The sequence below is a fragment of the Narcine bancroftii genome, chromosome 14 (genome assembly GCF_036971445.1).
Source record: "Narcine bancroftii isolate sNarBan1 chromosome 14, sNarBan1.hap1, whole genome shotgun sequence".
NCBI lineage: Eukaryota > Metazoa > Chordata > Chondrichthyes > Torpediniformes > Narcinidae > Narcine > Narcine bancroftii.
Genome location: NC_091482.1, coordinates 37,750,699 through 37,763,303, shown reverse-complemented (window position 1 = coordinate 37,763,303; position 12,605 = coordinate 37,750,699). Strand labels below are relative to the sequence as shown.

The 12,605-nt window shown below is 45.3% G+C and overlaps 2 protein-coding genes across 7 annotated transcripts in view; one reads left to right on the top strand and one right to left on the bottom strand.

The window, feature by feature from the left end:
• Positions 1 to 317: 317 nt before the first annotated feature.
• On the bottom strand, positions 318 to 10,122 carry pex12 (peroxisomal biogenesis factor 12). 2 transcript variants are annotated; one of them, XM_069911217.1, is made up of 4 exons: positions 9,927 to 10,122; positions 5,788 to 6,011; positions 2,424 to 2,968; positions 318 to 1,613 (listed from the first exon to the last, which is right to left on the bottom strand). In XM_069911217.1, exons 2-4 carry the CDS (start codon positions 5,920 to 5,922, stop codon positions 1,217 to 1,219), a joined length of 1,077 nt encoding a protein of 358 aa, XP_069767318.1. In that variant the 5' UTR covers positions 5,923 to 6,011; positions 9,927 to 10,122; the 3' UTR covers positions 318 to 1,216. The 2 variants fall into 2 exon arrangements, with proteins under 2 accessions (XP_069767318.1, XP_069767320.1); XM_069911219.1 differs by lacking the exons at positions 5,788 to 6,011; positions 9,927 to 10,122 and adding an exon at positions 4,612 to 4,688.
• The window catches only part of LOC138749600 (AP-2 complex subunit beta), a 325,506-nt gene continuing 318,442 nt past the window's right edge, over positions 5,542 to 12,605 (top strand). For 2 of the 5 annotated variants that reach the window (XM_069911216.1, XM_069911212.1), the window contains exons 1-2: positions 5,543 to 6,569; positions 9,910 to 10,097. The gene's annotated coding sequence lies outside the window, so the exon portion shown is untranslated. Of the gene's footprint in view, positions 6,570 to 9,909; positions 10,098 to 10,453; positions 10,524 to 12,605 lie in introns of those variants that run through there. The other 3 variants (XM_069911214.1, XM_069911213.1, XM_069911215.1) reach the window with 3 other exon arrangements.

Genomic DNA, 12,605 nt, shown 5'->3' with positions numbered 1-12,605 from the left:
AAATGTTAACTGTGACCATTCAGTTCCTCCTGTCTATTCTATCTCTTACTGTGATAATCCCAATTTACTTAAACAGAACCTCATGATAGTTGCCCTAACTGCTAAGCCAACCGTGCCACCCCATTCTTTTAATACATGTATAGCATCTTACGTATCACCAAATTGCAATAATTTCAACTATTCTTATCTAGATTGTTTACAATTGTTCTTCATATGTAATTTTGTGTATCAAAGAGGTTTCTAGGAAGGCATCCCTTTCACAATACAAGGTAGTTCTATATTCACATGGTATTAAAATTAAGAGCTACAAGCTTGGCTTAATCAAAACTGTTGTTTAAATTTATTTACAAGCAGGATATACATTTTTCAGTCAATTAGTCTGTTCCCTTGTTCTTCAGATTAAATTATATATGTATATAAAAAAAAATCACAATATTATTCAAAAACTTTATATACCACATATCAAGTACAGTGATGGTTGTTTCCAGTTTTCTCCTTCATTTTGTTAAGTTCTACCCCTCTACATATCAATAAAATGAAATTTATTAACCCCCACATCCATCCCATCACCACCGCTTCTCTCTCGATCTGCTTCCAAATAAGACTGAGGTTTGATACTTGGACCAAGGAGCTTCAATCGGTACCAGCTAAGATAGGAAAGGGGTTTTGCCTTTGGATAGTAAAACTGCATCTTCACAAGCCTCATGACACGGGCTTGATCCCAATCTCAGATGCTGCCTTGTATTAAATTATTTACATAATAGTACATACTTACTCTTGCTGTTGGGTTTACCTCTCATTTTAAATATGTTCAGATTGGTAGGTTAATTGGCCCTAGCATGTAGGTGAGTGGTAGGATCTGAATGTGGTAAAAGTAAAGGATGAGTGTAAATTAGGGCCTTGATGGTCAAAGCAGAGACCTGTTACCATGTTGTACGACTCCATGAACATCTGTAATGTGCTGAAAATACACATTGTAATATACAATGATAATTAAGCTTTCTGTGGCCAGACGTGTGCTTCCTCAAGAACAAAAGTCTTCAAATTTAAGCTTGAAAAATTAATGATTAAACAAGCACAGTTGAAGCTTGCTTTATGTACTTCAGCAGAAATCAATATATTATGATTTATGAAGTCAGACAACAGGTTACCAATTCATACAGCTGTCAAAACGTGTTTAAAGAGTACGTATTCAGTCAGCCATGATTTCTTGCCTTCATGCTTCTGGTAAGTAGAGCTTAACAAGATGCTGCAGCTCAGCAGGGTAGCCTGTGACAGGGCATCGCTGGTGGCGTTTTACGTAAGTGTAAGCACATCGGTAACAGAAGACGTACCCAGAAGTTGCCAAAGCTGTGTCGTTAGTCCGGAGCTTGTTGCACAAAGAACACACAGTGCTCAGCCGAGGCAAATCATCGTTCATCAAACTATCTAAGTGTACTGGTGGGGGAGGAGTCGGGAGGGAGCAGAGCGATTTAATCGTGTCCTGGTTTTCAGACGAATACCACCATTCAAGAAACTGCAAGAAGAAGATGCCCACTGATACACTTGTTGAAAGGGTGACCGCTGCACCACCCAGGGCTTTACCAAAGGCAGCGGTCAGCTTTCCGACCACACTACAAGAGAAAGCAAGAGCAAAAGAGGTCAGATTACATGCACAGAATTTAGAGGTGCTCCAATCCACAATACCCTGGAATGACAGAACACATGAGCTTCCATGTAATCTAATTTACATCAAATAATTTTTTAAAATCTCTCGTGTGGATTAAATAATTTTTTTCCCCCCAAATCAGCACTGAGCTATTCTTCTCACCCTTGTTAACTTTTAATCTAAGCATTTGAATCACATTGCAAAATTCAGTGATTCACTCATTTTGTTATAAATAACCCCTAAAGCATTTCAAAAACAAAAAAAGTACTCCCCATCAATAACCCCTTTCATAACCTTCATGGATTGAAGGCAAAGCAGGAAATATTTGGCAGGTCAGGCAGCATTTGTGGAGCAAGGATAAGTTAATATTTCAGGTCAACATCCTTTTCTCAGAACCAATACAAGGTAATCAATCCAAAACATGAGCTCAGTTCTCTCTCCACAAATGCTGTCTGACCTGGTGAGTATTTCCAGCACTCTAATGATCGTAATAAATTAGGAAACTCTGCAGATGCCGTGATTGAAGTAAAACTTCTCACTCTGCCCCTCCCTCCCCTCAACCATTTTATTTAGGCACCTGCTTACATTTTTCTCAAACCATGAAGGCCTGAAATGCTGGTTGTATATCTTAATCTTTGCTCTATAAAGGACATGGTTTCACCTGCTGAGTTTTTCCAGCACTGTGTTTTTACTCTCTGTATTGATTTCAGGTTTTTAGCATCTGCAGTGTTTAATTCTCATTTACTTGACTAATTCCTTGAAAATCTTTCCTTACCTTGTGGTGGTGGGAGATCTGCTGACGGAAGAGGATTTTTGTTCAAAACTCCGCAAATCTGCAGGGGTCAGGTTTGCCAAGCGGACACCAGCCACTTGCAGAAGTGGTGAATGGTAATGTGTTTTTCCAAAAATGTACAAGAGCCGATGGATAAGGAACCAGCCCTCCCAGCCCATGTTCAGAAAGGGATAGGCCGCAAGGAAAGCCTTGCATAAGCGCTTCCGAGAAGATTCTGGGAGATGTATGGCATAGTCATCCTCCTCTCTCAGCCTGGCAAACAGTCTGTCTAGTTTAACTTTCACATACGGAACAGCAATTATCATCAACAGAGATCTCCAATGCTGGGCCCTCGGGAGTCCTTGGCTTGCCCATCTCCTTATCCCATTACCTATTGGAATTCGTTTCAGGCTATAAAAGTTTTCAGAGAAGGAGGCACTAGTTCGAGACAAATAGTGACGCTGAAGCAAGAAGTCCAGCAGACTGTAGATTTCATCAAACCATCGCCAAAGAAATCCATAACGAGCAGGGTTAGATTCCACAAGTACCTGAAAAAACATTACATTACCATAAGAGAGCTGTATCAAACCTCAGATACAGAAATGTCTTTTCATTTTCAGAACACTTATCTTCACATGAATTTGCTTTGGCAAACAAGGAGGCCTTTCAGAAAATACTTTAAAGGTCACTAAAGGTAAAAAGGCTTTTTTTAAAAAAGATTAAAATGACTTCCTTAGAAGGTGAAGGAGGCCTGGCATCTAGCCAGCAACAGAACAGAGCAATGCACCCCCCAACAACTTCTACAGGTCATACAGCAGCTGCATCCTTGCATCAGTGAAGCTGTTCTGTCCAAAATCAAAAGCTGCTGCAGAGGTTGTGCACACAGCTTCTTTCCCGCAGTCATCAGGATCCTAAATGAATCTCACAATAGTGCTCTTGTGCTGCCCTTGCAATGAGCAAATTGATCTGCTGCATCATAACACTATAACCATCCTCTTGTGCTCCTGTATGAATATTGAAGCAGATTTGCTACCCTATTGACACATTAACCCTTCTCACTATAAAGACTTGGCTTTTCTGCACCCACTTTCCCTGCCCTTCTGACACACCATTTACCCCATTTCCTGATCCTTCCTCATTCATTCCCTGCTATTCCTTCCCCACCCTTCCCCACTCACCCCCTCCTCCTCCCTACCCATTCCCCTGCTCCACCATCCCCACTCATACCCCTACTCCTCCTGCCCACCCTGATCCACCCATCCCCACCCCTCCTCTCCACTCATTCCCCGCCTCTCCTGCTCCACTCATCCCCCGCCCCTCCTGCTCCACTCATCCCCCGCCCCTCCTGCTCCACCCAACCCCGCCCCTCCTGCTCCACCCAACCCCGCCCCTCCTGCTCCACCCAACCCCGCCCCTCCTGCTCCACCCAACCCCGCCCCTCCTGCTCCACCCAACCCCGCCCCTCCTGCTCCACCCAACCCCGCCCCTCCTGCTCCACCCAACCCCGCCCCTCCTGCTCCACCCAACCCCGCCCCTCCTGCTCCACCCAACCCCGCCCCTCCTGCTCCACCCAACCCCGCCCCTCCTGCTCCACCCAACCCCGCCCCTCCTGCTCCACCCAACCCCGCCCCTCCTGCTCCACCCAACCCCGCCCCTCCTGCTCCACCCAACCCCGCCCCTCCTGCTCCACCCAACCCCGCCCCTCCTGCTCCACCCAACCCCGCCCCTCCTGCTCCACCCAACCCCGCCCCTCCTGCTCCACCCAACCCCGCCCCTCCTGCTCCACCCAACCCCGCCCCTCCTGATCTACCCAACCCCCCACCCCTCCTCCCCACTCTGCTCCACTCATCCCTCGCCCCTCCTCCCCACCCTGCTCCACTCATCCATCTCACCCTGCTCCACATCACTCCGCCCCACCACCCCACCCTTCTCCACTCTTTCCCACCCTGCCTCATTCCACCACCCCTTCCCCCCCCAACCTCCCCTTGCCTTCCCCTGCTGCTTCTGCCACACCCCTTCTCTTTGGCCTGCCTCCCCACTCCTCTTCTGCCCAACCCTCACTCCACCAACCCCAATTGCCACTTCCTCCCACCCTCTCACCTACTCCACACCTCTTCCGCCCTTCCTCTGCTCTCCCCCACCCCAACCCGGACCTCTTAACTGCGTGGCTCGTTACGGCAATGCCACCTACAATTTTGCTGACGATACCACAGAAGTGGGTTGTCAGCATACAGGAGAGAGATTGAAAACTTGGCTGGAAGATGTACAATAAATAACCTGGCACTCAATGTAATCAAAACTAAGCAGCTGATTGTTGACTTCACAAAGGGAAAACTAGAGGTGTACAATCCAGGGTTCATTGGGGAATAATAGGTGGAGAGGGTGAGCAAAATTTAAGTTCTTGGACTCACTATCTTGGACGATCTTTCCTGGACTCAACACAATGGCATAGTGAAGAAAGTACATCAGCACCTCCACTTCCTCAGGAGTTTGTGGAGTTTTGGCATGACATCAGGAACCCTGGCAATTTTTAAAAAAATGTGTGGTGGAATATGTGCTGATCAGATGCATCACAGTCTGGTATGGGGGCACCAATATCCCAGAGCTAACAGCTTTGAAAAAGGTAGTGGGCTCAGCCCAGGGCGAGAACATTTACAGGGAACACTGCCATGGGAGAGCAGCAGCAATCATCAAGGATCCACATCACCCAGTACAAGCTCTGTTCTCACTGCTACAATCAGGAAAGAGGTATAGGACTCACAGCACCAGGTTCACGAACAGTTGCTACCCCTCCACCATCAGATTCAACAATCTGAGAGAGTCTTTTAATAACTCTTGTATTGCAATTTACATGTGTGAGTCAGGTTTTTTTTGCACTAACAAGTGCTAATTCTGCCTCGCCTGCAGGAAAAAGAATCTCAGGGTTGTATGTGATGTCATGTATGTACTGTGACAATAAGTCAGAAATCCTGTAATTCACAGCCCCACCCCCCTCCTTTTCCTCCTCAACCCCCACCTCCTCTCCTCCACCTCTCTCTCCCTGCCCCTCCCCAACACCTCCCATTCCCCCCCCACCCCAGCCTTTATGCCCCTTCCATCCACAACCCTTCTGTCCCGCCCCCTCCCTTGCACACCCTCTCCCTCCCCACTACCCTATCACTTCTGCCCCATCCTCCACCACATCCCTAAACCCCCCCTCCCACCTCTTCTCCCCTTCACATCCCTAAACCCCCCTTCCACCTCTTCACATCCCTAAACCCTCCTTCCCCTTCCCCTCCCCCTCCAGTCCCTTCTCCTCCCTCCCCCCTCCTCGTCCAGGGTGGTATAACCACAGGTAACCCTCCTCAGTGACCGTGGGCTACGTTACCTTGCATAGGTGATGCGCCGCTGGACGCACCGCCAACATCAACGTATCCTGGGCCACGACCTCGAAGATGGAAAGGCGCCCAGAGGCAGAGTTCGCCGCCAGCCCGGCTGTTAAATGAGCTCCGTGCTCCGCCATGACTGCCGCGGGCCTCCACCACGCGCATGCGCACCCAGGCCGGTGGCTTGTAAATCCGAGCTGAATGGATCGCAATCATGAACCGGTGTCTCATGGAAACAAAATTCGAAATGGATTCTATTGGAACTGGATCGCCCTACCGGATTTCAATGGCAGTTGATCACTGAAGGAAGGGACTCTACTCCATAGTATTCTCACGGAATGCTTTTCCACCCCCCCCCCCCCCAAATGAAACAGAAAACATTGGAGAGGTTCAACAGGCTTGGTAGCATTAAAAAACAGAATTAACGTTTATCTTTAAACTGCCATCCATGCCCCTACACCCTTCTTCCCGTGGGCAGTGAGAATGTGAATGACCAAGGGACTAACCTTGAACTAGCATGGTGTTTTTACTTCAACCATGGTGTGTTTTACTTCATATCAGTGTAACATTTATCTGAGAGGCAACATGAGTGATCAGATTGCTCAGAAATGCCAACCTGGTGAATAACTTGGATGACTGCATCAGAGAACTATGCATCACTACCGGTGGCCTAACACAAAATTGGAGCGTGGAGCCCATTATTAGGGCAGTCCATGAAGACATGCTGGTTGAAGTATATTAAAGAAGTGCAGAGGAAAATCCCAATTCTGGAGAAACTCAGCAGGTACTCTATATAGCAAAGAAAAATACATAACCAACTTTTCAGGCCTGAGTCCTTCATCAAGGTATGAGCAAAATGTAGGTAGGCACCAGAATAAAATGGTGGTGGGAGGGGTAGAGGCAAGGGGAAGAACAAAGGCCCATAGGCAAGAGGTAATAGGTGAATATGGGAGGGAGGGCTCAACAGAAAACAAGGGGAGGGCTCTGTGAATGGAGAGGGAAGGGGGTTGAGAGCTGGAGGGATGGTGAAGAGAGGATGAACAGGGTGTGGTCTAGCAGAAACCAGAGGTAGATGTCAATGCCATCCAGCTGGGGAGTGCCCAGATAGAATATTAGGGATGTTCCTCGAATTTATGGGTGGGCTTGGTTTGATAGTGCATGAAGCCATGGACAGACATGTCAGCGTGTGAGTGGGGCACAAAATCAAAATGATTGGCCACTGGAAGATGCCTGCCATTGATGCTGACTGAACAAAGGTGCTCAGCGAAGCGATCTCATAGTTTGCATCCAGTCACTTCGATGTAGAGGATGAAGTCACAACAGGAGCATCAGATGCAGTAGATGGAGGGGAGGAGAAGACACAAAATTTGAAGGAGGAAGATTTGGAATGGACACGACAGAGGAGGAGGAATTGAGAGAAAGGAATAGAATCCTCACAGGGGACTGGGTGTGAAAAAGTGCAGTCGAGGTAGTTGTGGGAGTTGGTCAGATTGTGAAAATATCCAAAAAGTATTTGTTTCCCAAGATGGAGACCAAGAGATCAAGAAAGAGGACATTGTCACCAGAGATGGAACAAGTGCATCTGAGGTGCATAGCACTTTTAAATTTAGACATACAGCATGGTAATGGGCCATTTCTGCCCAAGAGTCTGTGCCACCCAATTAACCTACATTCAAACCCTGGTCCTAATCGCTGGCACTGTAAAAGTCATTGCGCTGATCACTATGTATGCGTCCCATCCGTTGACCACTAAGATTCAGCAAACCCAAGATCAGATGGACTTTTGAGTTGTTCTGTTTTGTAAGGTTATGGCAGATTTGATATGACCTCAGATCCACATTCCCGTCAGCTCCACACAATACCCTCTCCTCCACCTCCTCATTCCCCTTTTGATCTGTGTTAGCATTAACAATATTAGTGACTTAGTCTACACAGGTCGCTTGAGTAGAGGATTCAACATACCCAAATTTCAAAACAAGAGATTCCCTGTCCAAAGAGTTAATGACCATAGATTCATTCTTGAGGCAAATATGATCATCTTTATGTTTTCAAGGAGGGCACTTTAGTTGGATTTTTTTGGAGAAGCCCAATATCTCCCACCATGAATTAATGGAACAAAAAGATGGTTCAGCTGTCAATAGTGAGAAGTGAGAGAACAGGCATATGGCATGAATTCTGACACAGTCAGAGGTTTGTGGAGGCCACTGAAGCTGCATGAAAGCTGCTGGAGGTGGTGTGGCTATTGGTGATGCAAAACAACTTATGGAGATGTTTGAGAGGGGGTTCGATGAGTTGCTGGGGTATGGGAGAGCTTCCGTCAGCCACAGAAAAAAGCTGTAAGCGGAGATTTGTTGGAAGCCTCGGAGAAGCTAGGAGACTGGCTAGAGGCTGCTGGTGGTTAGGGAAGGCTTGAGGTGGAGGAGGTTTGCAGAATGCAAGGTGAGTGACAGGTGCGGTCAGTTGGCTGGTGACAGAAGCCTGCTGAAGTCACCACTTCTGCTTGTTCTGCTTCCACTCCTAAGTAAAATACTGTAGTTGAAGATGCTCAGCAATTCAAACAGTCTAGTTTATGTAGCAAACATATATAACCAACGTTTCGGGCTTGAGCCCTTCATCAAGATATGAAAAAATATCCACAACAGGTAGGACTGGATATGACAAATTGTCAGGGGTTCTGAGTGATTACTAGCCGCACCTTAAAGCACTATTGACGGAAATATGGTGGATTTTGAGGAGTGCCTGAAGGACTCGCAATGATTTCAAGCTGCAATAGAAAAACTGAAGGAGATTTTGCTGAATTAGAGTCAAGACTTGAAAAGATTGTGAAGCTGGAAAGAACTTCGGTAATGCCAAAAAACAGTTTGTAAATGGAATTCATGAGTTTGCCTGGCAGTCAACCAAGGAAGAAGTAATTGAGAATAGTTTAATGAGGTATTTGGAGAGTCTTCTCGAAATGGTTAACTTTCCTATGATTCTGTTTGACAAAGTTCAAAGATCCATCAAGTTGCAACTTCAGACATTTGTTAAAGAGGACATTAAGTATAAAAATCTAGAAAATGATTCATAAGGTCCAAGAAAAAATAATAAAAAGGAGAGTCCCTCTTTTCCAAGTGCCTCCTCCCCAGATATGATGCCCCAACAGCAGGGAATAGAGGGAGATAAAAAGAAAGAAAATAGAAAAGAAAAAGCAACAGATATCTCAGAGTCACATCATTTTAAAAGATTTATATTTCTAATAAGGAGTATATAACTGCCAAATTCCCCAGAAGAAACAATTCCAGGTCTAGAGGGAAGTTCACCCCCACAATTTTTCCAACACTTCCATATCCAAAAGGGTCTTAATTTTATGCATTGTAAAAAGGTGGATTGTAAAAAGGTACCAACATCTATACCGCTCTTAAAACACCTATAAGAAAATTCTAGTTGATTTTCAGGTAACTTTTGAGGTGTGAGATGTAATTGATACAGAAAATTATATTGAATCAGTCTATATCTAGAATTAATTAAGGTAGTCATATTATCTACTCATAGATCTGACCAGCATTGTGGATCGATTACAATACCCAAATCCAATTCCTATTTCTCCCTCAATCTATGCAGTCCAGATTTTGGGCTTTGCTCTTGAATCAGAGCATATAAATTAGTGATAAATTTGGTTCCATTTCCCTCTTAAAGTGCATCTTAAAAAATTTAAAGATGCAAAGAAACAGTTGGCAAGGTCAGTGAAGAGAAGGAAACTGCATGAGTGAAAAATGCTCTAGTTCAAAGGAATAAGCAATAAGAGGTTACCAACATTTTAACAACAACTCCGTAAATGCTTGATGCAGACAGTCAGAGAAAATGTGAGATTTAAAAATCGACGTTGTCTTTCATGTGTGCCCACCTGGCTTTCTTCCACCAAGGTGATGATGGAACGTGGGAGCACAGCTGGATGCAGACGGAACACAAGGATTCTATAATTCAGCAAAAGGCCTTGCCCAGCGAGGATCCCAAGACAGAATCTAACATTGTCTTGGAAGGATATTTATACAGGAGCCAGTCCTGAGTTCAAAACATTACAATTGTTCACAATTAAAGAAGGACTCAAGCCCGAAACTTTGTTTCTTTGTCTTCACTAAATACAGGACTCTGTTTCACCTACTGGCTTTTCTCCCCCTGACGCCATCCACTTCCGGTTGTCCCGGTCCCTCCCACTCCGCCGCCGCCTTCTTCCGGTTCGGCTGCCCGGGAACCGCTTTGCTCGATACACAGACAGCACCTCATTCTCTGGCTGGTCGCCGTCCTCCGCCTGCTTCGGACCCGATTCTCGCAGGTCGGTGTTGCGCTTCCCATCGGCTGGGAGGGGGGAGGGAGGTGGGGGAGAGGGAGGTTGGGGGGTGGGTGGGGGTGGGAGGAGGAAGGGCGGAGGAGGGAGGAGTCAGCAGGCAGCCGCAAACTGCCCCGGAGTCCGTGCTCCATCCTACCTGGTTCCGCCCTGCCCCGAGTCCCCGTTGCCTCCTGGGCCCAACCCTTCCAGTGACCGTGAGCTCAGCCCCGGGGAGGGCCTGTGGGGCCAGCATCACCCCCCTTCGTTACCGCCTGTCACCAGCTCGTGCTTTGTCCAAATGAGACAGTTTTTAAAATCTGTTTTAGTGGCGGGGAGTCCCATTGCCTCATCCTTCCCTTCTGGCCGCAGTCAGGGGCTGTAGGATCGCCTCTGGAAGTTTGGGTGCCTGTGTGGTACTGGCGCAGCTTCTAGGTGGGTTGCCTACTCTCGCTGGATAATGGTCGTGAATTATTGTAACCCATGTGAAAAATGAAGGTACAAATTATTGCTCATCAAACATTTGCTGTGCATCCTCTGATAACAATTGATCCTTGTTTATTACTGGAGTTGGGGGTGTGGCTGTGGCAGAACATTGGCTGTCTGTTGCAATTAGATTTCTAAATTAAATGGATTATAGATGTATTGAGCTATTACTGCTCAAAGTATAAAATAGTAGGAGAAAAGTCTTTTTCCCTACCCTGCCAATGAACCCCGTGGTTAAAAGCACAACTTGGTGTCGTAAAAGAGGCAAAACAGTGTTGGAATCTGTTGATAATTGATCTCTGAAGAATGATATGGATTATTCATTATAGAAATCGAGAAATTGATAGTTTGAAATGTTGGCATGATCACTTGGGCACTGCTTGGAAAATGTACCCTGATGAAGGCCTCAAGCTCGAAACATTGGTTATGTATCTTTATCTTTGCTATATAAAATACACTGTTTGACCCACTATCTTTCTCCACCATTGTGTTTTTACTTCAATCATGGCATCTGCAGATTTTTGTGTTTTACTTTCAGTAGACTCTCCAATAAAATGAGTGTATTAACAGCTGTGGGTGGTCTGCAGGTTTGTTCTTTTTTAATCATTGGGGCATCAGCAAAGCTGAATATTCAGTAGTTGTTCTGCAGTGTATCACGTTACCTAAAACATTGCCTCATTTTAACCTATTGATCCTCAGAAAGTGGATTAATTTGCAGAGTAAGTTGTCAGCTTTGTACGTAACTCTGATGGTGCATGCAGTTGAATGTAAATTGAGAATGGCAGGATAGCTTGCAATATTATATTCACATCAATATGTTAAATAAGTCTGCATTTATGATCAATACATAAAGGTGCCAGAGAAACTTAGCAAGTTATGCAGCGTCCATTGGAAGTAAAAGTTGTCCAATGTTTTGGGCCTGAGCCCTCTATTCGGAATCAGGGAAAACAGACAGTCCTCTGAATAAAAAGGTGGGAGGAGAAAGGAAGGGGAAGGAGGACAGGTTAAAAGGTGAGGGGAGGGTGGAAGAGAAAGAAGCTGAGAAGTGACAGGGGAGAGGGCACCTCTTTGATGAAGCAGGAATGGGAAGCATCGCCTGCTGAGTTCCACCTATTACTCTTACCTGTTGGTCTGTGGTCCTCCCCCTTCTCTAGACTCCCTCCTCTCCTTACTTCACCTTTTTATTCCGGTATCTGCCTGTGTTTCCTTATTCCTGCTGAGGGATCAGGTCCAAAATGTTCATGACATTTTACTTTGTATGCATGCTGCATGACCTGCTGATTTCATCCAGCACATCTGTGAACTGCACTTGATCCCAGCATTTGCAAATTTTCTTGTTTAACTGCATTTATTGTGGCTTGTTGAAATTAACAATGTCCCAAGATCCTGCTGCAGAAGTACAGGAAAAAGTGTCTTGGAACAATACTGCACATTTTATTTTACTTTTTAAATTTCTTGTCTCCAATATTAATTATATCCTTTTCACTTAATTCCTTGCTGCAATACATGTGACTTATTAAAGGATTCATGATATTTAAGTTTTGAGAGTAAAGTTATTAGGTTATTGGCAATGAAAACAGGTGATCTTGCAGTCATTACCTCGTAAGCAGTACTGACTGCTTTGATATTGATAGATTAAGTCGTTTTGTGTGTTTGGCCTGTTGGGGTTATTAAGCAACTTTAAAAAAAAGTCTTTCACATGCTGTGGACAGAAATTCTAACACTTGTCTAATCCAAATGTCTGCCTGAACTGTGGAGGCTGTTAAGATTTGGCCATATCAGTGCACCTGGAGTTGTGATACGAGGATGACCAATTTCCTTCCTTAAAGTACATTTAGTTAGCTTCATAGTCACATTACTGACTCTAGATTTTTATATCAGATCTGTTCAATTTAAATCCCACTTTGGTCAGAAGAACTTTGGCTCATTGGTCAAGATCTCTGTAACTTAATGACCAGGCTACCATATCTGTAAATATCTTTAATATAAGACATTTTCTCCTTTATCCTTCGGTAGTCTGTAAATGAAAAT

Excerpts from the sequence above, each read along its gene's own strand:
- pex12 (XM_069911217.1), bottom strand. The coding sequence starts at position 5,922 with ATGGCGGAGCACGGAGCTCATTTAACAGCCGGGCTGGCGGCGAACTCT. Across the intron at positions 2,969-5,787 it reads CGGCGCATCACCTATGCAAG|GTACTTGTGGAATCTAACCC; the intron begins GTAACGTAGCCC and ends ATGTTTTTTCAG. Across the intron at positions 1,614-2,423 it reads AGATCTCCCACCACCACAAG|TGTGGTCGGAAAGCTGACCG; the intron begins GTAAGGAAAGAT and ends TTTCTCTTGTAG.